Below are 27,955 nucleotides of genomic sequence, written 5' to 3'. Positions count from 1 at the left end.
ATTGCAAAAAATTATAACCTAGTGAAGATCTAGGGAGATTTTACCCTCTTTGTTTAGAGCAGGGGTAATCAACCTTTTTATACCTACTGCCTACTTTTGTATCTCTGTTAGTAGTAAAATTCTCTAACTGCCCACCAGTTCCACAGTAATGGTGATTTATAAAGTAGGGAAGTAACTTTACTTTATAAAATCTATAAAGCAGAGTTACAGCAAGTGAAAGCATATAATAATAATTACTTACCAAGTACTTTATGTTGGATTTTTGTTAAGTTTGGCAGAATAAATCTTTATAAAACAACTTACTATAGTTAAATCTATCTTTTTATTTATATTTTGGTTGCTCCACTACTGCCCACCATGAAAGCTGGAATGCCCACTAGTGGGCGGTAGGGACCAGGTTGACTACCACTAGTTTAGAGCAGTGGTCCCCAAGCCCCAGGCCGCAGACCGGTACCGGTCTGTGGGCCATTTGGTACTGGTCTGCAGAGAAAGAATAAATAACTTACATTATTTCTGTTTTATTTATATTTAAGTCTGAATGATGTTTTATTTTTAAAAAATGACCAGATTCCCTCTGTTACATTCGTCTAAGACTCAGTATTGTGTGTGTGTGTGTGTGTGTGTGTGTGTGTGTGTATTTTTCTGAAGCTGGAAACGGGGAGAGACAGTCAGACAGACTCCCGCATGCGCCCGACCGGGATCCACCCGGCACGCCCGCCAGGGGCGATGCTCTGCCCACCAGGGGGCGATGCTCTGCCCCTCCGGGGGGGGGGGGGTCACTCTGTTGCGACCAGAGCCACTCCAGCGCCTGGGGCAGAGGCCAAGGAGCCATTCCCAGCACCCGGGCCATCTTTGCTCCAATGGAGCCTTGGCTGCGGGAGGGGAAGAGAGAGACAGAGAGGAAGGAGAGGGGGAGGGATGGAGAAGCAGATGGACGCTTCTCCTGTGTGCCCTGGCCGGGAATCGAATCCGGGACTTCTGCACGTCAGGCCGACGCTCTACTACTGAGCCAACCGGCCAGGGCCTAAGACTCACTCTTGACGCTTGTCTCGGTAACGTGATACATTTATTCGTCCCACCCTAAAGGCCGGTCCGTGAAAATATTTTCTGACATTAAACCGGTCTGTGGCCCAAAAAAGGTTGGGGACCACTGGTTTAGAGGACTTGTACTTGAGAGTCAGTGTAATGTTAAGGAACTGAATATTGAACTAGAGTTAGAAGACCCATGCCTTTGTCAAGAATACCCTGTTTGCAGTTCAAATGGGATTGACTAAGAAATCACTGAGCCTGACCATGTGGTGGGGCAGTGGATAGAGCATCGGACTGGGATGTGGAGGACCCAGGTTCGAGACCCCGAGGTCGCCAGCTTTGAGCATGGGCTCATCTGGTTTGAGCAAAGCTCACCAGCTTGGACCCAAGGTCGCTGGCTTGAGCAAGGGGTTACTTGGTCTGCTGAAGGCCCACGGTCAAGGCACATATGAGAAAGCAATCAATGAACAACTAGGGAGCTGCAATGAAGAATTGATATTTCTCATCTCTCTCCCTTCTTGTCTGTCTGTCCCTTTCTCTGACTCTCTCTGTTTCTGACACACACACACACACACACACACACACACACTGTTAAAAAAGAAATCACTGAGAGTAATGTTGCTTTAATATCAAATAGCCAGAGGGGCCAAGTGTGGATGATACAGCCTCAAGGTTGCTACTGGCTAAAGCCTGAGGCTGTACTGGGGCAGATACAGCCTTGCTACTCCTGTAGAGTCTGAGAAAAGGTTTTGGAAGTCTCTGCATTCCATTCTAGGGTAGGGCCAGAGAGAAACAATGGCTGAGCTGTCTAGGGCTTTGCTCCCTCACCTCACAGGGACTGAGCCAGTTTCCTGCCATGTCTTTGGTGCTTCACCTGGATGCAAGACCAAGCACCCTCATCCTTATCTTGCTTCACTGGAAGGCCAGCTCTGTGTAACTCCCTCATTGGCAGCAAAAGCCAAACACAATTAAGCACAGTGACAATAAATAACCGTAAGTTACAGGTTGTTAGAGCCACAGGTCATTTAATGAATCTAGACCAAATTCCTGAATTAGAGATCAAGACAGTGAAATTCTAAATTTGGCCAATTGTATTATTTTGATGTGTGTGTGACAGAGATAGACATAGAAAGGGACAGATAGGGACAGACAGACAGGAAGAGAGAGAGATGAGAAGCATCAATTCCTTGTTGTGACACCTTAGTTGTTCATCTTTTGCTTTCTCATATGTGCCTTGATGGGGAGAGGGCTACAGTGAGCAAGTGACCCCTTGCTCAAGCCAGCAACCTTGGGCTTAAGCTGGTCATGGGCTTCAAGCCAATGACCTCTGGGCTCAGGCCAGTGACCATGGGGTTTTGAACCTGGGTTCTCCAAGTTCCAGTCCGAAGCTCTATCTATTGTGCCACCGCCTGATCAGCCCCCTCTTTTTTTGATTGTATACTAAATACTTATCATCTTCCACTTACCATTTAATGATAAGTCTGATTACTGTTGACCAAGTGCTCATGATATCCCAGACACTCTGCTAAGTGCCCTTCCTGGATGATCTCATTTAACTTTCAACAATGCTGATGGAGAGACTATAACTGTTTCTATTTTGTAACAAGGGTTCAGTGGAAAGGTTCAACTAATGTCACATGGCTGGAGGTGGGTCTTCTAGCTTCTAGTTCAATATTCAAGACAGAGGCAACACTAAATGCTCAAGGAAATCAAAGGCTGGATTCCCTTCCATGAGCTTCCAAGGAGAGGGACCTGGAGGTCGGCCTTGCATGTAGGACAGAATTTCAGCAAGTATATGTGGAGCCTTTCCTGGACTGGGTCATAAATTCTTCCCATTTTCTAAGTACCTGGCTCATGAAATACACATAGTAGGGCCTCAAATACATTTTTTAGGTTGGAGACAGTCACTTGGAGCCAGGCTAGAAATCATGGGCTTGTTCTTATCCCACCACTGGACATAAATTATATAAGTCTTACCTCTGCTCTGGGCCTCTGCTTCTCCCTAGTATGAAATAGGAGTATGGATGGCAATGGGGACATCCCTGCTCATGGGTTTCCGGTTAGCATTACATTGAGTTAATAATATGCAAAACTATTTATAAGCCAAAACAAAATAGAAATGCAAGGACTATCTGTCATTATTCTTATTGGTGTTATAAAAACTAAAAAGAACCAATATCTAGGTGCTCCTCATTTATCTAGTAACCTTTCTTCGATTAACTAACTATACTAGGTCAGGCACTGGGAATACAAAGATGAAAAATGTTCACCTTCCATCCTTGGAATCTGAAAGGGCCAGGAAAGGAGAATGTAGGTACAGTGCAATTGATCGTATGAGTTTAATGTGCTAGGACAAAGGCTGACCTAGGGTTTGGCATGAGCTCTTCTCTTTCTTGGTGACAGTGTAGGTAGATGGCAATGCTAGGGATGAAAACTTCAAAATCAGAAATTCAACAGGTATGGTTCAGCATATAATAAGATTAAAGGTGAGGAAAAATATATTTTTTAAATATTTGAGCTTCAACTGTGTTCCAGACACTTTCATAACCTTCACCTTCATGAACAACTAGGTGGTAAATGCCCATTTTATAGATGAGGAAGTGGAGACTCAGGAGGTGAGGTCACTTCCTAAAATTTATAAAACTAGAAAGTGTAAACCCAGGTCATTGAACTGCTTGGTACTTTCCCCAGTTCCCCTCATTGTTGCCTAATCAGCCAAATTCTTATAGAATTCATTCCATGCTAATCTTTTTTTTTTTTTTTTTTTTTTTTTTCTTTTTCATTTTTCTGAAGCTGGAAACAGGGAGTGACAGTCAGACAGACTCCCGCATGCGCCCGACCGGGATCCACCCGGCACGCCCACCAGGGGCGGTGCTCTACCCCCCAGGGGGCGATGCTCTGCCCATCCTGGGCGTCGCCATATTGCGACCAGAGCCACTCTAGCGCCTGAGGCAGAGGCCACAGAGCCATGCCCAGCGCCCGGGCCATCTTTGCTCCAATGGAGCCTTGGCTGCGGGAGGGGAAGAGAGAGACAGAGAGGAAAGCGCGGCAGAGGGGTGGAGAAGCAAATGGGCGCTTCTCCTATGTGCCCTGGCCGGGAATCGAACCCGGGTCCTCCGCACGCTAGGCCGACGCTCTACCGCTGAGCCAACCGGCCAGGGCTCCATGCTAATCTTGAACAACCTTCTTCTTGGATTGCCTTTCCAAGGAAAAAGATGGGTTTACAATAAGAAAGGTTTTACAGTAACCCCTTCTATTGTCATGTCCTCTTTCACTTCCTGTGATAAATTCCTTCCCTCCTACAATTCTCTCTTGACTAATCCCTCATCGCCAATCCCAATGATATTGCCAAGGAGTAAAGAATCCCACCAAATGAAGAGCCTGCTGAGAGAGATCCTTGCCTTCTCAGTTCTCCTATAAACTGTGGGAGAAAACACACTGAAGGAAGGAAGAAAATGGCAACACAATTCTGTTCAAGGAGTTCACCTAGACCAAACCCTGTCCATGCCTTAATTCTGTGGAGCTATAAGGAACCTATGATCTACGCAAACCTATATGATTGTCACCCTCACCTATCTTACAGATAAGGAAAATTAAAACCCAAGGTGAAAGGGCTTGCCCAATGTCATGCACTAGTGAGAAGCAGTCTGAGCTGGATCCCAGGGCTCTTGATTCTGAGGCCAACGCTTTTCACTGAAATTGGTTGCCTCTTTAGCTTTTCTCCATTAACATCTCAACTTCCATGACATCATGGCCCCTTCAAAAAGAAAGCTCAGTGTTGGTGTCTCTGCAAAGCCCGGGAACCAGGGCCCCCTTCTCAGCCTCTGCTCTGATCAGCTCATGTCCAGAGAACAGGAAGTAGCTTCGTTTTTAGCTCTGAAAGCACATTCTAGGGGTGGGGAAGGGGGATTTGGGGAAGATAATTCTGTACATGATGGTCAAGAGCGATCAGCAGACACATTACTTTTGCTTGAAGGGGGAAAACATATGGTCAGATACGTAAGGGGAAGATGTAGGCTGTCTTTAAGCACTAACCAGAACATGTCCTCAGCAAGAGCTTTCCCAAGCCTTTAGGTTGGGGGAGGGGAGGAATCTTCCCTGATTCTGTTCTGATGGGGCTGGATGTCAGAGTGGGGGTTGGAGTAGGAGCACCAGGGTGGGAGAGTTTTCAGGAACTTTCTATCTCCAGTGCTTCCCCCACCCTCTGCTAGCACCCACAACTTCCCCTGCCAAGGGAGGAAAGAGGAACATGTTATTCAGTTGGATAATTTATACAAATTGAAAAGTTGACTGTGTGAAATAAAGGGGACTTAAGAGGGCAACAGATAAATACAAATTCCCGGGTTCTCTCTGAAAGGATGGAGGTATGGAGATGACACCTCTCGATGACCTCGCATTGGAATATAGCAATCTGCTTGTCTAATAGATGGGCTCAAAACAAGCACAGAACTTTTCTCTTCAATGATCAGCCAAGTTTTGTCTCCTTCTACTGGTGGGATCACATGCAATCTTAGCACCAATAGCTGGGACAGACCTAGATTCACGGATACTTGTCTGTGTCAGCGATTCTCAACCCTGGCAGGCCATCAGAGTCGTCTGGGGAGCTCATTCTAGGAACCAAACCAGAGATACATTAGGTAGATCTGGGCTAGTGCCCAAGAAGCTTCATTACAAGCGGGCATGGTTTAAGAGCCAATGATCTGGTTCAGCCCCATCTATTCAGCTATCAAAATTTTATAAAAAGAGGCTGGTTTTCCAGCAAAGAAAAACAGATGTCAGAAAGTATGCTCGTGGCAGCACTTGGACTTGAACCCCCGTCTCCTGCTTCCCAGTGTGATGTCTTTGCTAATGCCTTCAGACTTGGCTTCTCCATCCCAGCTCACAAGTCTGTTGAGAACCCCTGAGAATCAGTGGGGCCCTTTCTTCCAATCCACAGAGGAGCCAGAGCTTCCAGGAGCTCTTTTGGAGTCCCTAGTTCGTTTATTGGAGGTAATGGCTGGTAAGAGGCAGAGGATAAGGTAATTTTAAGCATAGTCTCAGAAAGCTGTGTTCTGTATGAAGGTACAGCTGATGGTTTCTAAAACACACTAACTGGTTGTTCCAGGCAGAATGAATAGTCAGTTCATAGAAGCAGCCTGCTGCGCTAGAGAAGCCAGAGGGAGTGAGAAGGAGAGTAGTAAAAGATGAAGTCTCGGAGATGATGGGAGTCTAGGCCATCTGGGGCCCCCCAGGCCACATGAAGACCTTTGGTTTTTACTTTGAGCCATTGTAAGATTTGAAGCAGGAGCGTAGAATAATCTGACATTTATTTGCAAGTACTCTGATGCAGTGGTGGGACCCACTCTATAGGGGAGTGGTACATGCAGGAAATTCAATTAGGAGGGTTTGCAGTAATCCTAGGGTCAGAGTATGGTGGTTCAGACCAAGGTAGTAAGAATGAAGTGGTGAGAAGTGGGTGATCCTTTATTTTTAAAAGTAGAGATAACAGATTTTCTGATAAATTGGATGTGAGATGCGAGATAAAAAGAGGAGTCAAGGATGATGCCAAATATTTTGGCTCCAGCAACGAGCAGGTTGGAGTTATCACCAACTGAGATGGAGAAGGTTGTGGGTGGAGAGGGTTTGAGAGAGGGCCCTCAGGAGTTCCATTTTGGACAAGCTAAGTCATTGGTGTTCCCCTGGTATTTGAATAAAGTCTTACTACTGGATGAAGTCATCAATGGAGTGAGTATCAAGGAAAAGAAAAGAGGGTTGGTGATCCTGCCTGGGGATCCTCTAGCATGACCAGGTTAGAGAGAAACTGAGGAGTCAGCAAAAGAGACTGAGAAAGACTAATAAGTGGGATAGAAGGGAAACCAGGAATGTGTGGAGTCCGGGAAGTCAAGTATTTTTAAGAACAGGGAGTGATCAGTTGGGTCAAATGCCACTGACAGGTGAAGTGAGATCAAGGTTGGGAGCTGACTACTGGATATAGTTACTGGAGGACACTGGTAATCTTTTTTTTTTTTTGTAAGTAAGAGGCGGGGAGATAGTGAGACAAGACTCCTGAATGTACCTCCACCAGGATCCACCCGGCAACCTCTGTCTGGGGCCGATCAACCAAGCTATCCTCAGTGCCTGAGGCCAACACGTGGACCAACTGAGTTATCCTCAGCACCAGGCCAATGCTCAAACCAATTGAGCCACTGGCTGCAAAGGGGGAAGAGGGAAAGAAGGGGAAGGTGGAGGGGGAGAGAAGCAGATGGTTGCTTCTCCTGTGTGCCCTGACTGGGAATTGAAGCCAGGACATCTATATGCTGGGTTGATGCTCTATCCACTGAGCCAACCAGCCAAGGCCAACACTGGTAATCTTGACCGGAACAGCATTTGACTCCTGACCTCATGGAGTCCCACAACTTGACTAATGGTTGTCAGTAAGGGTTCCCTTATCGATAATTTTCTCAATTAGGTTGTAAACTTTGCAACATCAAGGATGGTGAGTCAGCATATCCCTAGAGCATGACCTCTACCCACTTGAATACCGTTCCACCAGGGCAGTGACCTAGAGTAATTTTCCTCATGCCTGATTTACCTTGGATGCAGAATTTCAGTTCCTTGGGGTCAGTGACAACCTTTTTGCTCTCCTGGATCACAGCGCGGTTCTTCTTGGTTTCTCCCCAGAGATTGGTGCCACCGTACATGCTGGGAATGTTCAGAATGGCAATGCCTTCAAGGAAGATGTTGCTCAGGTCCACCCCAACCCCGTCACACTAGTGGACAGAGAGAAAAAAAATCATCTGTTAGTATCTCCAGTGCATCCCAATGTAAGGTTCTGTGTGTTTGTGTGCACATGTGGTGTGTGTGTGTGTGTGTGTGTGTGTGTGTGTGTGTGGTGAAGGCTCTCGTGAAGGCTGTGATGGGCCCTCAGCCACCACCCTGCTTTTGTCAGAATCAGAATCTTTGGCAAGTTGCTCAGGCCTGATGTTTTGTCCACTGCAGTAAGATGGGGGAGATCTAGTTTTGGTCAGCTCTGGGGAAGACAACATAAGACTCCAGGGACCTTCTTGTAGATCTAGAAGGGCTTTAGAGATAGTTCACAGAGAACTGCAAATGTTTTCTCTGGTCCAGCCTCATTATCACCAATTCTGACCCTTCGTAACCACTGTGAAGATTTATAGGACCCTGACTTCAGAACCAAACACAAAGTAGATTTTCTACAACCACAGAAAAATTTCATTTACCACCTCTTATTTTATCCCTTCTGGGAAAGTAGAAGACTTTAAGATTTGGAAGACTTTCAGAATTTTCCTGTCTCCATATCTGTATAGTAAGTGCAATTTTGGCATATGTGCTTGCTAGTGTAGCACAGTCTGTTTGTCCAATCACCATTGGCACCCCCTGACAGGCACAAAAGATCAGAGAGCTTGAATTTGCCCCTCTCATATGTCAATCAATTCAGACCACTTTGCCACCATGTTTACCAATACAGCAAGAAATATAGTAGGTCTGATCTTTGTCAGGATTTTAGGTAGTTTACTTCATTTGCAGGAGAAAAAAACTGGACCCAGAGAGGTGTGGTAAGATCGCACAACTGGTAAATAACAGAGCAGAGATTCTAAGTTTGGGAATTTCACTACAAAGCCCAAGCTTTTCATCTTGCTTATTGTGAGTCAGGAAAAATAAAAAGCATGCAACCAAAATCCATGGTCTTCAAGGTTATCTATAAACCAAACTTCTAGAAATTTCTCAACAGAGGAGGAATAGAAAGGTAGGACTTATTGCCATTCACATTGGTGTACCTTCTGATTTCATTGATGCTCTTAATTTATGGTATCTTATCCCCATCACTTGTTTCACCAATCACAAAATGGAATAGAGTGAGCTTCTCTGGAAACTAGGAAGTCATCCCTTCATTGGGAAATTCTGATTCTTTGAAAGTTCTCTTTATGTTGAATCAGATGCTCTTTCTTCCTGTTTCTACCCATTAGTCTTATTCTCCCTTCTGGAATCAGACAGAATCACCCTTCTTCCTCCTCCAATGGGACAGCTCACCAGATACATGATGAAATCATCATCATCATCATCATCATAGTGCATATATACATATTAAGCATTGGCATCTGCCAACTGAGCTTTTATATACATCTCATTTATCACCTTCATAATAATCTTATAAGTTAGTTGCTATGACTACTCTCTTTTTACATTTTGGGAATCTGAGGCAGCTGCTGAGTAACATGCCTAAAGTCACACAACTTACTAACAGAAGTACACAGATTTGGTGGCAGACAGTGGGGCCCCAAGTGTTAACCACTCCTGTATTTATCTTCCCTTTCACACCACCAGTGGTTGTGCCTCCTCTAGGCTGAGCACTGCCAATTCTCTCAGTCCCCTCCTGTAGGACTTGGTTTTCAGACATTCCCTACTCTCTTTGCTCTGTTCCACACACACTACAGTTTGTTACTGTCCTACCCTGTAAGTCCCTCAGCATTGAAACAACATGAATGATAGGATCTGATGGCACAAATGGCAAATGGCTGGGATCCTATGAAACTATCATACCCTGTAAATGAGATAACGTGGGAAGCCCGTGTAAGGGCTCAACACAGGTCTCCCATTGTTATCATCCCTATTTTTAAATATGGTCAAATTTGTACTAGCTCTTTTGTTAGCGGCTAGATGATGGCTTCATCAGTTTAGCTTGAGGGGGTCCTGATTCCATCACCTACTTCTCAGCCAGCTCTTCCCTATCCTGAACTCGTATAGGTATTAAAAAAGAATAACTTAAGACACAGGGTTTTACATTTATGTCAATTAATTTCATCTGGCTTTCAGCCCAGGCCTCTACTAGGCCATCTATTTTATTTTAAATCTTAATTCTATGACCTTTTCCCATAGCTCTCCTATCATTTGGGGATTAAGTCATTAATACATGTATATTAAGGGCAAAATCAGGGACCAAGTCCTCTTTTTGGTCAATTTAACACACCAGAAATTGTCCATTAAACAGTCCTAGGGTTGTGGCTGCTCTACTGAGGCTGTATCCTCTGAACTGAACTGTGACCCAGCCTACTTTTCATTGCACTATGGAAAGTGGAAACTTGAGATAAGAGGGACCTAAGAGAACATGCTCCATCTTTCAAAAATGAGGCCCAGCGAGGTTAAGGAACTTGCCTGTGGTCACCCAAGTTGTTAATGGTGGAGCTAGACTAGTACCTGGTCTCCAGACCTCAATCCTGTATACTTTCCACTAAAACATAAGATGTTGTGCTGAGACCAAATAGCATTTCTTAAATGATCACAACCTGTATCAGAAAAAGAATAAGAGAACTCATATGCTCTCCATGCTCTTTTTTTGCTTCAAGCATTGTCTAATATTCTGCTTGGACTTCAGCTGGCCTGAGCCAGGCTTCCAGATCTGGGCTGTTTTTGTGCATTCACACCTGGGTGCATGTCATTCCCTTGCCTTTGTATGTATGTGTACTGTCCCTTGAAAACATGGGCTCAACCCAGACCTCCCTGTTGCTGTCATGGTGATCCTTTTTTTATAACTACAGTGGGTCCCGGGTTACGACACAGTTCCACTCCTACACCATGACATAACCCGAATTTTGCTGTAAGTCAAAACACACCCTAGCCTAAGTCACTTACCTATTCTAGCACAGTTGTAAAATCATAATCTAGAACATAAAAACACAACTAAGCCACAGAAAAAGTAAAAGAACATAAATATACTGTACTGTCCACTGTACTGCGTATTCTTCCACTGCATGCAACCAAACTAGTTCGCCCATGGAGTCCATAAGTATGATACTAACGGTATAAGCCGAAACACTCATGTCTCAATTTTTTAAAGTTTTTATGGGAGTGTGATAAACTCAAAACGTCATTATGTCAAGAATGTTGTAACCCGAGAACCTCTTGTATTTTCCTTTTTCTTCTCAATAGAATTAATGAATTGTTAGAAATTTATTTTGAAATGTCTTCCATCATTTCATTCTTTATGCACATATTCTTTTTTTTTTTTTTTTTTTTTAGGTGAGAGGAGTGGAGATAGGCAAACTCCTGCATGCACCCCAACCAGGATCTACCCGGCAACCCCATCTGGGGCCAATGTTTGAGGACTGAGCTATTTTTCGTGCTTGAGGCTGATGTGCTTCAATGTGACTATCCTCTGTGCCCAGGGCCACGCTTGAACCAATTGAGCCACTAGCTGCGGAGCTGCAGGAGGGGAAGAGGGAGAGAAGGGGGAGAGGGAGAGGGAGGAAAAGCAGACAGTGACTTCTCGTGTGTGCCTTGACCGGGAATTAGACCTGGGACATCCATATTCCGGGCCAGTGCTCTATCCACTGAGACATTGGGCAGGGCCAATGCACATATTCTTATTTAGGGGTTTAGGCTAGAATCCCTCTGGGTCAGACTCTTCTTTTCTCTAAACTCTCTGAAATAAACTTTGCTCAACTCTGTGCCTAGCATTGTCTTCCTGTATCTTAATCATCTCCTAGACAAGTCACTTTCCCTGTTGGCTCTTATTACTTCCACTTTACCTCAATTTATTCATTGTTGATCAAAATGCCCCCTCTCTCTGAGAGGAAATAGTAGTAATATTAGCAGTTTAAGCTTGTGTACTGTGCTGGTTCTTCACCTACATTCTCTCCTGGGACCCTCACACAAATGCAATGAAGGAGACATCATTACTACCCACACTGGCAGGATCTCGCAGGGGTAAAGTGCTTACTCTACTCAGCTTCCACTTAACAAGCTGCCAGGGCCAGGATGTAACCCCAACAGTCTCCTGCTTTGGAGATGAAAGTCAGTGAGGCAAATTGGGACTTTTGCTGATGCTAGACTTACAGCGAAATTCAACTTCCAGCTTTGTTTAAATAATGGACCTCTCCCATCACTACCCTGTCTTGTAGAGTACTTATAGCAGTCATGGCACATCAGTGTTGGCTATAAGGATTTTTATATCTTACCTCTGTACCAGCTTTGTAAAAAAATACCAGAAAGCACACCATTAGCACAGCACGGTTCTTGGCACATAATATTTCACGAAGTCCCCTTTCTTCCCTATTGGAGTTTTAAGTGTACCTGGTCTCTTCCATCTCCAGTCATGGTCATGACTAGCTGGTTATCATTAAGTTAACCTCTCTCTGTAAGAGCCGACAGTTCTCACTCTGCTATTTAATAAATTGCCTCTTTCCCCCATTATCTCATTGACAACAGAAGAGGTGGGAGGAGTCTGGGGACTGTTGGACAGTAGATGCTCCAACCCTTGGATTGTACCTATTTGGAAACTGAGAGGCAATACAGTGTCTTGGAAAGAGCTTGCCTGGCCTTGGAAATGGAGAGATACCAGTTTGAGTCTTAGCTCCTTCACTTGCCAGCTGCGTGAGCTTGCATTGGTTCCTTAACCTCTTTGGGCTTTAATTTGTCGTTTGTGACATGAGGGTGGGTGGGTGAATAAACATCTACTTCAAGGGTTTGATCGGTTTCTGGAAGGCAATAACATTCCATACCGTTAGCATTATTATAAGTTAATACTATTATCTGTGCCACGAGGCATATTTTAAGCTGAAATCATTCTCCCATTACCTGAGAACTTGGGGAACATTCTAATGGCCTCTTGGCCAGACCCATGCTGGTCAAAGCCTTGCCAGCCCACACCTGTATGCCATCACACACTAATTTCCTTCCCCAGGTCCGCGCAGGTCTCCGGAAAGGCAGAACATTGCCATGCCGGATTTGGGAAAGTGGAATCAACAGAGGTACACATCGGCTTAAATGGAACACGGGCCCTGGGCTGCTCCCTGGTCCCGGGGTCTTTCTGAGCTAAATCCTCCAACAGTTCCATGAGGTCATGGGGCCCTGAGACGCAGGGTCTCCAACTCGGGTGGCTCCTGGGGAGAGCGCGGGGAGAGGGGCGTCCCGGCTTGCACCGTTAGCCAGTCCCTAACTTGAGACTGAGCTAGCCGGCTCCGCGGCAGCGGAATTCAAATACCGGTATTTATAGACCAGTTTTGGGCCGAAATAGAAAGCTCTTGCCCAGGCAGCGAGCGCGCACAGGCCCGCAACACTGCTCCCAGTGTGCATGGGTGGTGAGGTGCGGGAGGGCGGGGAGCTCGGGTCCGAGGCCGCGCTGCAGGCACAGGGTGGGGTGGGGTGCCCCAGGGCCAGCCCGGCTGCAGGCACAGGGTGGGGTGGGGTGCCCCAGGGCCAGCCCGGCTGCAGGCACAGGGTGGGGTGGGGTGCCCCAGGGCCAGCCCCACTCCAGCCCCCTTGGAAGCGGTTCAGGAATCTGCCTGATTCCAGGCCAGGAGCGTCCGCGCCCTCGTCCTGCCAGGCCCGCTGCGCCCGCCCGCAGCTGTCAGCCACGTTCCACATCGGTCCCGCTTGCGCAGACAATACCCAAAGCTCTGGTTTCCTTCGGAGCCAGGATGGTTTGTTTGTTTGGTGTTGGGCCGGCGCACAGGAACCCAGAGACTGGGTTACCAAGCCTAGGAGCAGTAATGGCAAATGGAATGCAATGGGAATTCGTATTCAACCTCTCCTTTCTAACCCCCCCCCCCCCCCCCCATCCCATTCTCTCTAATTCCTAAAAAGTCCTATAATTCTGGGCAGAACTAGGACCGCCGGGTGCTCTGTGCTCCCTGAAAGGGGCAAAGAGCAGAGGAGGTGAGGGTGGGCGGGCACTGATGCTTCCCTGCCCAGGTTGCGTCCTTTCCCGCCCCCCCTCGCTTCTCTCCGCTCCTTCTCCACCACTCACCGCTCCCCACCCCCGGCCCCCTTCCCGCCTCGGTGACCCGAAAAGGCTGCGGATCTGAACCTCCTCTCCCCTGAGCAAGGCCGCCTCCATTTCAGCCCTGTCGATCCTATTTCTGAAGGTCCTCAGAGAAGGAGATCCCATAATTTGCTTGATGACCTGTTTCAATTTTTAGCAACTAGGAAATTCTCCCTTCTTCTAACCTGGATTCACGATGCCACGATTACCGGGATTTTCTCTCGCTTAGAGCGCAGATTGTTTTTTTATAGTCCTGCCATTGGGCTGTGTCTGATCTCTGGAATGACCTCTCTCAGGGCAGATCTAAAGTGTAACTCAGGCCTCAATTGTTTTGGGGGGCTTGTGCCCTTTCTGCTTGAAATTTCCTTTCTTATGTTTCCTGCTACTGTGCTATCTTGATTTGTCCCTCCCATCTTTGATGACTCCTTGACCTTTTAATCTTTTAATGGTGGGGATTTCCAAATATATAGGAAGTAGAGAGAACGATAAATCCCCGTATACCCAAAATCTCAGCTTCAGCAACTGGCAACTCGCAGCCAATCTTGTTTTAACTCTACCCCCAGTTCATTTCCCCACCTCCATACTAAACTATTTTATAGCAAAGCCCTGATACTGTCATTTAATCTATAAATACTTCTGTATCTTTAAATAAGACTCTTTAAAAAAGAATTGCCCAATACAATTATACTCTTAAAGAGTAACAATAATTCCTTAATATCGATAATATCCAGGGATTGTTAAAATTTCCTCCATAGTTTCATTTTTATTTATTAATTTATTTATTACAGAGACAGGGTGTCAGAGAGAGGGATAGACAGGGACAGACAACAGACAGGAACGGAGAGATGAGAAACATCAATCATTAGTTTTTCATTGCGCATTGCGACACCTTAGTTGTTCATTGATTGCTTTCTCTTATGTGCCTTGACTGTGGGCCTTCAGCAGACCGAGTAACCTCTTGCTGGAGCCAGTGACCTTGGGTCCAAGCTGGTAAGCTTTTGCTCAAACCAGATGAACCTGCGTTCAAGCTGGTGACCTCGGGGTCTTGAACCTGGGTCCTCTGCATCCCAGTCTGACGCTCTATTCACTGCGCCACTGCCTGGTCAGGCCATAGTTTCATTTTTAAAAATAATTGATTTGTCTGAAAGGTATACAGATTAAATTTGGTTGATATTTATTTTAGTTTCTTTTGCTCTATAAATTCCCCATCCTTTTTTTCCATGTCTTTTAATGTTTATTGAAGGAAATGGGACATTTGTCTTGTACATCAGTGTCTCCCAGACTTTATTGTATGCACAAGTCACTGCAGGATTATTAAAATGCAGATTATGATTCACGAGGTCTGAGATCGGGTCTGAGACTACATTTCTACATGCTCCTTGGTAATACTGATGCTGTGTGTGTGTGTGTGTATGTGTGTGTGTGTGTGTGTGTGTGTGTGATGGACCAGACTTTTAGAAGTAAGGCTACAGTGTTTCCTAGATTCTAAATTTTCCTGATTGCATCTCTGAGGTGTTTTTTAAACATATTCTCAGTCTGTCTCCTCTATTTTTACTAAACTGATACTTTTAGATCTGGAGGCCTGATCAAATTCATGGATGACTTTTTGGCAAGAATACATTATCGCTGGGGTTGAATATTTTCTATTGCATATCATTAAGAGGCACGTAGTTTGCTTGTCTCATTTTTTTGTGATGCACAGATTGGATAGTTGGTTCAGGTGTTGTCAACCTGAATCTTCCATTATAGCCATCTTAATTAGCAGAGGATGATCCTTGTCTAGTCCCATTACTACAGTCCTCCTGAGGACACTCTAGTGCCCTTTCTCTGCTTTTCTTCCAAATCTCTACAAATGCCATTTTCTCCAAAAATTCTTCCCTGTTCACTCTCCAAAAAGGACCTCTCTCTCTCTTCTCTATATCTGTGCTCTCATGGAATCAAAGACCTGAAGAATCTTGAAAGGCCTTTCAGTGTAATCACTTCATTTTATAGATAAGGAATACGAAGGTTAGAGAGATGAAAGAGCCCTGGCTCAGTAGCTAGGTTGGTTAGAGCATCATCCTGAAGCACAGAGGTTGCCAGTTTGATCCCTGGTCAGGGCACATATAGGAACAGCTTGATGTTTCTGTCTCTCTCTCTCTCTCTCTTCCTATCTTGCTGAAATCAACAATTTTTTTTTTAAAGGAGATATGAAAGAAATAGCCTGAGTCACACAGGTAATCAGAGTCAGCATATCTGGAATTAGACCCTTGGTCATTTATATTGGCAACCAAGAAATCATCAGTGATTTTTTTAAAGAGGGATTTTTTTGGTAATTGGATGAGGGCCAAAGCACAGAAACTAGATGGAACATGAAATTTGGTAATCTTTACCAAAATGAGAACAATGAGACTTAAAGTTGGTATGGGACCTTTCTAGATTACACAGCTCTCTTGCAAAAGCTAGGGCTAACCAGGGACTCTGAAATGACTAGGGGTGGTAGTGAGAGAAAGAGAGTCAGAATCACCATATGGTTGGGTGACAAATGAGAGAAGAAGATTGGATTTTAAATGGTAATATGATAGAGGAAAAAGTTTTTAATGGATGTTTGAGGCACAGAAAATACTCAACGAATATTTGTTGGATGAATGCATAGAGGGAGGAGGAAGTTGGGAATGACTAGGATAGGAAGTGGATGGAGTGGAAGAGAAGATGGTGAACACAGTGGCAGGACGTTGGTCTGGGGTGTTATTAGAGTCCTTTCCTTCTCAACTGAGTGAGAGATGGGGGGCATGTTTAGAAGCGGAAATTAGGGAAGTGCTAGGCAACACTTAGAGAAAATAATATCCCAGTTACAGTGGGGGAAAAGGGAGAAGACTGAGGAAGAGGTGATGACATCTGGACCAATGAGAAAATAGGGTTCTGATGGGCCGAGAGGGGGTGAGCTGAAGGATAGAGGGAACTCCCTTGCTGCTTGGCCTTTAGGTCAGAGCCACAGGTGCGCACTCAAGGCCAGAGAGGTGGTTGACATAAAGACCTAAGCAAGCTCACCCATCACCACCCCCTTGCCTTTTTTGAGATCAGGATGCTGATAGCCATTAAGTGAAGGGATAGTACCAGTATACCACTCTGTACAGCCCCGAGTTCTGTAGGGCCCTGGTAAGGATGGAATGGTTGTACTCATTTACAACGGGAAAATTGGTGCTTTGGTAGGTGGGGCAGATGCTCTTTCTCTGAATTGATCTGCCAGATTGGAATGTAAGTTAGACTGTGGGGAAGCCTGGGCACTGGTCCAAGGTAACCTTTGGTTTGGAAAGAGGAAAATATCTGAAGAGGGTTAGCTGGGCTCTAGCAAAGGCCAGGCATGTCAGCTGAAACTGACCTGCGGGTAGAACACAGAGTTGGGCCTTCCTGCTTTTGTTTGCTGTACTCACAGCCTAAACTGCTCATCAGCTCTTTTATGCTGTTAAAATCCCACCCTTCCAGCTCAGAAGCTCTCTGCTCTATGAGGCTTCCCCCTATCTTCTAGCTGTAAATTTATATTCTTTTTCTCTGCATTTTTATTGCTTTGTTTTGTTCTCCCAGGGGATGTATATTCTGACATGTATTGTGTATTATGTATATTCACCTGTCCCTAGGAGACTTTAAGCTCTCAGAGGGCGGGACCTATATGTTAGTTACACTGCTCTGTGTTTTCCCTAGTTTCTGACATGTCTTACCCATATTATTGATAGATGCCTAATATAACTATTTGTTAATTGAAAGAAAGAACTTGTGGAGAAATCCTAAAATGGAAACCAACGTGTACCTTAAAGAATCTGACAAAGTATTTTCCTTCCAGATGAGTCCTACAACTTCCCAGGATAAATATAAAACAGAAAAAAGTAGACTGAATGTCCAAGTTAGAGAGAAATATCGAAGGTTAACCCAAGTCTGCAAGAAGTGGTCCTCTGATTGCAGCTAAGGGAAATCTACATCTGAACAGATAGTAATAAGAATAGGGCACATGGGACATAGTTTATATGAGAGGCCTTAAGAGACCAAAGACAAGGCCCTGATTGGGTAGCTCATCTGGTTAGAGTATTGCTCGATATACCAAGTCGGGGGGGGGGGTTCACTCCCCAGTTAGGGCACATACAAGAATCAACCAATGAATGTGTAAATGAGTGGAATAACAAATCCATGTTTCTCTCTCTCTCTCTCTCTCTCTTTCTCTCACCCCTTCTCTCTCTCTAAAATAAATAAATAAAGTTTAAAAAACAAAAAAAAGGGAGACAGAAGACAAAAGCATCCATTTATCCATCAAGGACGATAAGGAGCTACTTACTTTGTGCTAGACCCGCAGGATGGGAACAGAAATGGGACTCAATCCCTGTCCTCAAGGTGCTCACAGCAGGTCAGTGCCAGAGGCAGTGTTGTGCTGCTAAATGGTTTGCAGCAAGATCTCCAGCAAAGATGGAGAAGGAGAAGAAGCAGTTCTGATTGTGGTGTTCCCTGGTGTACATTCTCTATGGCCAGTTTTAAGCTACCAATGTGACATCAGTGAAAACAGTGTTGGGAAGAGATTTACCATCCAGCAAGCTGGCTCCAGCACACCACTGGGAGGGTAGCAGCTATCTGCATATCTGCAGGGCCTGTGGCCAGAATAGTGAAATTTGTTTGGAGTGCAAGAAAAGCAGCCAGGACAAACAGCGTCTATTTTCCCTACAGAAGAACAACAGGAATGTTTTTAGCACCAATAATATGATGTGTCTCCCGAGGGTAAAAAAGGCAATAACTTGAGTGCTGTTGATGAATAGTGATAGTGTTATTGGAAAGACAGTCCAGTATAGTTAAAAAAATAATTGGCCTGGCATGTAGTTGAGTCTTATAGGACAGTGGTTTCTTGCATTTAGAGGGGTTGTTTTATATCATTTTAGGAGTTAATGTCTGTTGTGGGCAGTTTGATACTAATACGAATATACACATATGTTATATGGTAACATTAACATATATCATTTATTAAGTAACTTATAAACCTGGCACTTCATATATTTTATTTCTAATCTTACAACCCTATAGTATTGGTATTATAGCCTTGTTTTTACAGATGAAGAAACATTAATTCAGTAACACTAAGGGATGTCCTTCTTTTCTAAGTTTATCTAGCTTCCTGGTAGGCTTCATGAACCTGCAGGCTTCCTGCCTGAGATGCAAATGGCAAGAAGACAGTTTGCATGAGATGCAAGAAGACAGTGCCTGATTCTCATGTGCTTGATTACCTCTGAGGCCACTTTTGGAGTACTCTTTTTTTTTTTTTTTTTTAGGTGAGAGAAAGGGAGATAGTGAGGCAGGTTCCCACATTCACCCTGACTGGGATCCATCTGGCAACCCCACCAGGAGCCAATGCACGACTCCTGAGCTATTTATAGTGTCAGAGGCAGATGCGCTCCAATGAGTTATCCTCAGTGCCCAGGCTGAAGCTCAAACCAATCGAGCCACTGGCTGTGGGAGGGAAAAAGGGAGAGAAGGGGGAGAGAGAGGAAGGAAGAAGCAGATGGTTATTTTTTCCTGTGTGTCCTGACTGAGAATCAATAATTGGGATGTCCATATACTGGGCTGACCCTCTATCCACTGAGCCACTGTCCAGGGCCTGGAGTACTCTTGATACAAGGGACTTGCTTCTTCATTTGGAAGAGGGCACTGGAAAAATATGGAATCTATCAAGAGAAGTGTGGTCAGGATAGTCAGGGGTCTGTATACTGAGTCCTACAAGGAAGTGGGGATGTTGAGTGCAGTGAAGATCACTAAGAAACAACCTGGAGGAGAGATCTTCAGCCCTCTGATGGGCAGTCATGTAGAGGAGCAGGAAGGCATGTTCTGTGTGCCACCAGAGGGTAGAAATAGGCCCAATGAATGGGGAGTTCAGTGATGTATCCCACACACACTTATTGTGTACCCATTTGGTTTTAAATATTGTGCTAAGTGCTAACAAGGAAAGGATATGGAGGTGAATGGAGCACAAACAACATTGTTCAACACTGGGAAGGACTTTCTAAAAGTCAGCGCTGTCCAGCAATGGAACAGGCCTCTGGAAAAGTAGTGAGCTTTTATCCTTGGAGTATTCAGGAGGAGGCTGGATGTGCACTTAGCAGAAGGTGCCAGAATGAATTTATTGAGTGATAAGTGGTACTAAATCCCCTTCCAGATCAGAGATTTGGAGTCTCTGTCCAGCCCTTCTTTGTCAGGCTAGAGTGCTGCTCTAAAAAAAAAGTGTCATTTGACCCCCTCCCCCACCCCCCACATTGCCCACACAGCGGCATGCTCTGTGTTCTCTGACAGCGAGCTGCGGTGGGCCAGTGAGACTGGAAAGTGGCTGCCATCTGTGACAGGAATGATGGAGTTTTGGCGGTGTTGTGTGGGTTCAAGGAATGCAGCATTGAAGCCATGTACACACAACCTGCTTAAGAACATCCCATGGGCAGAGAATGTTTTCTTCCTCTTCAGCCCTCCTCTGTTGCTGTGCCAGGCGGGCACAATGGTGCCTTTGAGAGGGGCAGCTGGAAGGGGGTGTTGGCAGGGAGGCTGGAAGTAGAGCATTGCAGCTTGGGGGAACCAAATTCATTTCCAGGAGCAAGCTTGCACTGGGTGCCAGTTTCCAAAACAAAACTGCTGTTTCTGAGAGCTCATGGTGGTGGGTTGCCTCAGAGTTGGACAGAGGGCAAAGCCATTTCCTATCCGCTGCTCCACCCTCCCCAAGTTAAAGAAACCTGGCGTGTTGAGGCATTCTTGCTCTGGATGCTGATTAGCAGGCGTTTCAGCCTGTCTGGGGAGCTCAGGCTAACTTGGAGTGGATGGGGCTTTCTGAGGGGACAGAGCAGGGCTCATGGCCAGAGGGACTGGTAGGTCTCAGAGGCAGGTAGGCTTCTGCCCCATGAGAGAGGGCTCAGGATGGACAGAGCAGGGCTCATGGCCAGAGGGACTGGTAGATCTCAGAGACAGGTAGGCTTCTGCCCCATGAGAGAGGGCTCAGGATGGACAGAGCAGGGCTCATGGCCAGAGGGACTGGTAGGACTCAGAGGCAGGTAGGCTTCTGCCCCATGAGAGAGGGCTCAGGATGAGACCCCCTTCTTCTGCCTTTCAGGGTCACTTCCTCTGACCCCTTAGCAGCCTGGCACTGTTAGTGCCAGGGTTAGTGGGTTCTTCCCACTCACTGTCTTAACTCTCTTTGGTGGGAAAGAGGTGGGAGAACTCTGGCATTTCCTGTCCTGGGTTCACAGTTGTCCCGTACTCTGGGCTACTTTCAAAGGTCCCAGCAACAGCTCAGAGGTGGGCGTGGGAGGTCTTCCCACTCGCCACACTGTTAGGGGGAGGTCTGAGTGCCAGGTTGCAGGCTCAGCCATCTCTCTCTTTGTGTTACAAATGGAGCAAAGTAGGTCCCTTTTATTTTGGTGGCTTCCAATGAAAAGGTCTCAGGCAAGGCTGATCAAGTGGTAAACTCTATTACTGTTCACGCTAATTATGAAATTTTTCACACTTTGATTCAATTTTACAATCAATATAGAGCAATTACTTCATTTGGTACCGTGTTAGGCCTGGGGATACAAAATGAATAAAATAGAATCCTTGCTTCAGACAGCTGACTGCCTAATAGATACACCGAGTCCCAGTAGGAACCCCACTACCAGCTCAACAGGCACATGCGTTAATTAGGTGGAAAGAAGGGTAGCGCAGAGGCCACTCCTACAGGGAGGGCTGTTGCATTATGGGGGCACGTGGGTTTGAGACTCCTTGGAACTTGGAGTACTTATTTATCTTTCAGAAACTCAGTTTCCTTGTGTAAATAATGGGAACAATAGACACCATGCAGAGTTGTTATGAAAATTAAATATGTATAGTGATGTATGCAAGTGTGAGGACAAAACTGGTCACAAGGTTTAGTGTTCCATAAATGGCTGCTGCTGTTATTAATTTGTTGATCCATAGGACTTGAGATATAACATGTATGTATATACAGTGATATTTACCTGACACCTCGTTGGATTGTGTGCCCTTCCTAAAATAGCCATTTCTTCTACCCTCTTAATTTCTCTCCTATAGATGACTAGGATCAGCAAGTTTATGACCTCAGTGACCAAGGTACATAAACAAAGACTTGCCTACTATAGTCAATAAGACATATTGTATATAATATTCTTTGTCTGTTTTATAACTCAGTTGTAGAAAGAGAAAAGGGTTGAAATGGTTCTCTTCCCTGAGATCTGAGAATCTCCTGAGTGTGAAATGAAGATCATGAATTATTTTCAATATTGTAAAAAGTCTAAGAGAAAGAATATATTTGCCACTGACAGGGCTTCACAGTCCATTATTACTTAAAAGGTGTATTTGCTTGAGGAAAGTTATTCTTTCACTAAGGAACATTGGCAGCTCAAAACTTAAGCTTGCTGGAGCAAAGGTTAGCTTGGAGATCTTCCAGGAGCCTTTTGTGGGGGTGATTTCTAATCTAACATGCTGAGTCATGTGACCCCAACCTCCATCTTCTGAGACCTCCTTGGGTCTCTTCTGAACACTGGGCTGCATCTCTCCCCACTGCTTTGTGAAATGCAGGCATGAGAATTCATCCTTAAAAATTATTCCAAAGTCCTTTGAAGACACAAAGTATGGAGAGCCAGGAGCCTGAAGACAAAGGAAATCAAAGCAATTCATGAAGAACAAAGAACATGAAAAAGAACAAGGAAACAAAAGCGTATGGATGGATGGAGGCCTGAGGTAAAATATGGGGTACACATTTGAAGGAAACAAAAAGGAAAGGTCATTTAAGAGAGAGAAAAAGTTATGTGTCAGAAGCTGCAAGCAAACAATGGAATTTTATGAGAAGATTGACAGAAACAATTTCTTCTTAGTAGGCTGAAAAGACTTGAAGGATCAATGAAGGAAACTTGTAGTCAGTGCATGGCTAAAAGAGGTAGAGAGATAAGAAGGATAAAACTGTGTTTAAAAATGGGTAAGGATTTAAACAATCAAAGAATCATAGGGTCTTCCAGAGGCTTGATTTTAGAGAGACAAGGGCTAATATTATTACAGGATTGAAACAGGGCCAACATTATAACAGTGCTGATCTCTGATAGTGAGATTTTGACTTACTTTATCTCCCCTCTCCCACTGTAGTTTAAAATGTTCTACCATGAATTTGGATTACTTTTATAATCAGGAGAAGACTATAAGCCGGAAGAAATGGAAGGAGGGGCATCTGGAGCAGAGAGCACACAGTAGGATGAGTGGGAAGAAGAACTCTGGTGGCAAGAGCTGCCCGGGGGGTCTCACAATGAAGCTGATGCTGGAATGATGAAGCCACGGGACTTGGCTGAGGAAGGATGTAGACCAGAAGCAGGATATCTCTCCAAGGTCCATTCCAGTCTTCTTTTTAACTCTAGGGGTTTGACGCATAATGAGGTTGCAACGTTTTCTTTTCCAGGAACTCAAAATCCCTTCTACTGCTCTTCTGAACATTCCCTTCCCCATTAGCATGCTTTTATTCCATCTTCTCTGGGATCCCTGTGGCTGGGTTGAGGGGCTGAGCTTCTTTCTGGCCAGTTCCCATCTTCATTACTCCAAACTCTGAAAGACCCTGCCTGCCTAAGCTGAGAAGGTTTCCATGATTCCAGAAGAGGCCAAGGTGCTTGAAGATCTCTTCTCTAACTTAAAAGTGTGCAATATTGCAGGTGGATACCAAGGCAGAATAAGAGAATGCCTCTAGTTGAAGCTGGAGACCCATGGGTTCTCTCCTGCCACTTACTAACTGGGTGAACTTTGTCAAGCTTCTCAACCTGTAAAGTCTTTGGTTTCTCTCTCTAGTGAGAGAGAGAGAGACAGACAGGAAGGGAAGCATCAACTCATAATTGCATCACTTTAGTTGCTCATTGATTGCTTCTCATACATGTCTTGACCAGGGGGCTTAAGCCAAGCCAGTGACCCCTTGCTCAAACCAGCGACCTTGAGCTTCATGCCAGCTGCCTTTGGGCTTAAGCCAGTGACCATGGGATCATGTGCATGATCCCACGCTCAAGCCAGTGACCCATGCTTGAGCTGAATAAGCCGCCTGTGATCAAGCTGGAGAACTTGAGGTTTTGAACTTGGGACTTCAGTGTCTCAGGTAGACACTCTATCCACTGACCCACCACTGGTCAGGTGCTTTCTCTCTTTTTAGAAACAATGGCACTTGGTTGAATTGGAGTAGCTAAAGGTATCTCCCAACCTGAAAGTAATCAGATTCATTATTTATTAAGCTTCTTTACATGCACGTGGCTGTGCTAAATGTTAGTTTTCAACTTTATGATTCTCATAGGTAGGGCCCATTTCATGCTATGGATTAAATATCCCTAGCATGTGCCCAGAAAACTCCCTTTTGTAAAATTTTTAAAACTTTAAAAGAAATCGAGATGAACTTCACATAACACAACATCAACCACTTTAAAGTTATAATTCAGTGGCATTTAGGACTTTTACTCACAGTGTCTTTTTAAAGTGTTAGAATAACACACTTATTTGGGTTGGTTCCATTTTGTTGTAATAAGAAAATGCTGCACTGTCCCTCTGTGCTTATCCTCTTGTGAGCTCACGTACAGCAAATTCTCTAGGTCTAGGCTGTGAGGAACCTGCTAGATCATCTGGTTCACAAAATCATTTTCAGTTCAGGATATAATGCCAAACAAAGTGGTTTGCCATTTCCGTCCCTCCGGCCATGTCCAGTCCCCACTTCTCCACCTCCTCACCGTGACGGTGGGGTGTTCACCACGTGCCGCAGAGCAGCCCAAAGGAGCGAACTAGCTCTAGCAGCATCACGTGGAGAGATCTCAAGAACATAATGGTGAGCCTAAAAGGCAAGTGGCAGAGTGTCCACGTACTGCGGCAGAACTCGGTTCTATCTGTAATATTTTCCTTCTTGGTTAAAAAATACTTGAAGGAGTAAAATCAAATATTGACAAATATCAATTCTAAGTGAGGGGAAATGGGAATATTTGACATACTACTGTTCTCAAGGCTGTGCAGTATGTTTTATTTTTAAAGTCCTCAGTTGAAGGGGGGTGAACTAATGTGCAGTGATTTCCAAAATATACTGGATAACAGATTATTTTTGAGCAGCTTCCAAATTAGGACTCAGTTTTCCCCAGGCCGAAATTCACATTACTGGAGCTGGCTCACCTTCCCTTGTGAACATTGTTTTAAAGCAGATGAAATATCAAGGAATTTTGGAAGTTTTTATTTTTAGCCAGTAAAATAAAAAAATTTCCACAGCATGTAAAATAAGTGCTCGAGTTGAAGCATGCCTAGTTTGCTCCACCTAAATATGATCACATCTAAAAACTTCAGCAAGGCTATTCTGGGCCTGGGGTGCGGAGGTGACTCACTGCGTCCCTCCCTCGCCCCCCCCCCCCCCCCCCCCCCCGTTTATTTCAGGTGAAATCAGATTAAAACGAACATCAAGGGCGGCTTTGGAAGGGAAGAGAAGTCAGAGACTCTGAGAGAGCCTGAGAGACTGCCTTAGTCTGGGGATGATGAGAGTCACGTGGCCGACACACTGGCTTCTTAATTAGAGTCAGCCATGATTTACCGAGCGCCCAGTTTCCGGGAGCTGCGCTCGTTTCCACAGGTCTTCCTCTGGGCTCCCGCGAAGGAAGCATTTCGAGTGAGCATTTGCAATATTTTTTAATGTTCTCTTTTTGATAATTGTAAAAACCTTATGCCTGCTTTTAATGTTATCTGAAATGTTAACATAAATAACACTGTGAAAATAAAAGCAGGTCCTATATTCTCCAATCCAGGCGGAGAAGCTCTGCTCTAGACCAGAGTGCCGGACTGCCCTGCCGCGCCCTGGTTTGGGGCAAAGCTGTGTTTGAAGCCTGACCTGACCGCTTATATGCTGTGGCCTTCAGGTGAGCTTCTTGCCTTCTCTCGGCTTCTGCCCCCTTTTCTGTAAAGGTGATTTTGACACCAGCCACCAGGGGCTGCTTTGCAGATCCTGTGAGGCACTTAGCACCATTGCCAGTTACTTAAAAACAAAAACAACCCCTGAAAACTTTACACTTAATTATAGCCTTGGGAAGTAGGCTTAACCCCCTTTGCCCCATTTTATAGATAAGAATACTGAGGCCCAGACACAGTTTAGCAAGTTACTTCACCTAATTGCAGAAGAGGGCTAACCGCAGGTCTTGGGTGTCCAGACCAGGCCCCTTTCACTGTGCCAGCCCTGGCTTTTGGTCTGCACGTGAGCAGTGAGTGGATCTGGAGTCACCTTCTCCACTGTCCAGAATGATCTGGCTCTCTTGGCCCCAGGACCCCTGGATCCATTTTTCTTAGTACTCATTAAGTAAGTACTTCATTACCTCTTCTGTGTTCTTATGTGTCAGCTGGGCTGTAACCTTAATTTCAGAGGAGACCACCTCCTAGTCTTTCTCAACAAGCCACTAGCTTCAGAGAGACAGGCTGAATTTCAAGTAAGAGGCTTTTAATGGAGACTTTCCCTGTATAATCTCATTTTAGCTCCAAGTTTTACCATCCAATTTTTTTTACCAGTACCTGCCCCCCACATAAAGAATCTGAATAGACTATCCTATCTGTTCCCCCAAACCCTATACCTTTGTGCCCTTTCTCAAATTGCTGAACATCTCGGCTTCAGTTTCCTCACTCGTGAAGCGAGGACAGTAATATTTACCCTGCATGTTCTGTGGGTCAAAATAAAATGAGGCTTTGGCTGGGTGGCTCGGTGAATAAAGTGTCATCCTGGAGTACCAAGGCTGTGGGTTTGAAACCTGGTCAGGGCACATATGGGAACCAGTCAATGAGTATACAACTACATGGAACAGCTAAGTGGAACAATGATTTGATGCTCTCCTCTCTCTCTCAATCTCCCTTCCCCACTCTTCTCTTTGTCTCTCAAATCAATGGAAACATTAAAACTAAACTAAAATAAAATGAGATGCTATGTAGGAAAATCTTTTGCAAACTTTGAGGCAGTTTTCCTCTCTGACCTGACCTCAGCTATTGTCCACCCTGAACCTATTCTTTCCTCAAATGAGCAGAAGGACTGTTTCTTCTGTTTTGAAAGCATTGCTCAGCAGACCTACCTGGCTGCCTCAGTTGTGAGGGAACCAAACGGTTCCATATTTAATAAAGGAGACAAGCAGTGCATCAGTGCTGGAGAATTCACTGAGTTTCTAGCACTGGCTAGGCACAACTCTGTTTATTGACTTCTAAGTTAAACTCATTCCAGAGTACGTAGAATCTTCTCTCTTACCAGTTTTTAGCAATGAAATCTCAGTTAAGTTACTTAATGTATCTGAGCCTCAGCTTCTTCATTTAAAAAATGTGATAGGACTTGCCTCATTGGGTTATTGTGTCAAATGAGGACATATTATGGTAGGCAGACAAAGTGTGTGACTTTTTTATTTTTCTCTCCCTTCTGTTTACCCCTCGAAACCTCTGGGCCTCCTACTTGTTTTTTCATGAAATGGGGATAGTAATACTTGGCCTACGTAGCCCACAGGGCTGTTGTGTGACTGTGTAATAGGCTGTGGTGGGGCTTTGAAAGGGTGACGTGCAGTATAAATACCAGTCTGGGGTTATTCTTGGCATTGCTGGCCTTGAACTGATGGGTGTAGTGGTCCTCACAGGCCTGAGCTGTTGTGTGCCATGGCCACATTTAGAAAGCCACTTAACAAAGAGGTGTGCTCTTCCTGAGGCCCTGGATGCTCTCACCTCTGCAGCCTCCTCACACCTGCCGCTCACATGCCTCACCCTCCTGTCTCTCTTCTCCCTTCTGGATCACAGGCACAGGACCATCCACTCAGTGCTTTCTATGTGCAGAAACGGTGCCCGCCCCAACCATCGTGCTAGCTGTCAGGAACTGCTAGTCACATGACACCCCACCCTGTAGTCCCATGAATAAATACTAAAAAGACTCATAGTGAGGAGATGAGGAAAACAGGAAGCGCACCCCTAAAAGCCACCTGCCCCACCAGAGGCCACCAGCATTTTAGCAACCAGGCCACCAGCCTGCTCTGCCTTGAGGAAGAGCTGCTACATCTTGGACCCAGAGGAGGCGGAGATGGAGACAGGAGCAGGAGTTGAATAGGGAGGGCAGGCCACAGAGGCAGGGGGACCGAGCTGCTCTATTCTGGGCACAGTTTCAAGGCCAGCTGCAGGGAGAAC

General features: G+C 45.2%; 1 protein-coding gene across 9 annotated transcripts in view; it reads right to left on the bottom strand.

Moving 5' to 3' along the window:
* DGKG (diacylglycerol kinase gamma) overlaps positions 1-27,955 on the bottom strand; it is a 237,372-nt gene that overhangs the window by 47,699 nt on the left and 161,718 nt on the right. For all 9 annotated transcript variants that reach the window (XR_010746779.1, XR_010746780.1, XR_010746781.1 and 6 more), the window contains one exon: positions 7,601-7,778. Coding sequence is in view for 6 of the 9 variants with exons in the window: in XM_066346986.1 (XP_066203083.1) it covers positions 7,601-7,778 (178 nt within the window). In the remaining 3 variants the exon portion in view is untranslated. The remainder of the gene's footprint in view (positions 1-7,600; positions 7,779-27,955) is intronic.

Source organism: Saccopteryx leptura, chromosome 8, assembly GCF_036850995.1.
Source record: "Saccopteryx leptura isolate mSacLep1 chromosome 8, mSacLep1_pri_phased_curated, whole genome shotgun sequence".
Classification (NCBI taxonomy): domain Eukaryota; kingdom Metazoa; phylum Chordata; class Mammalia; order Chiroptera; family Emballonuridae; genus Saccopteryx; species Saccopteryx leptura.
The sequence above is the reverse complement of the archived record's forward strand: the minus strand, read 5'-3'. Positions and strand labels throughout refer to the sequence as shown.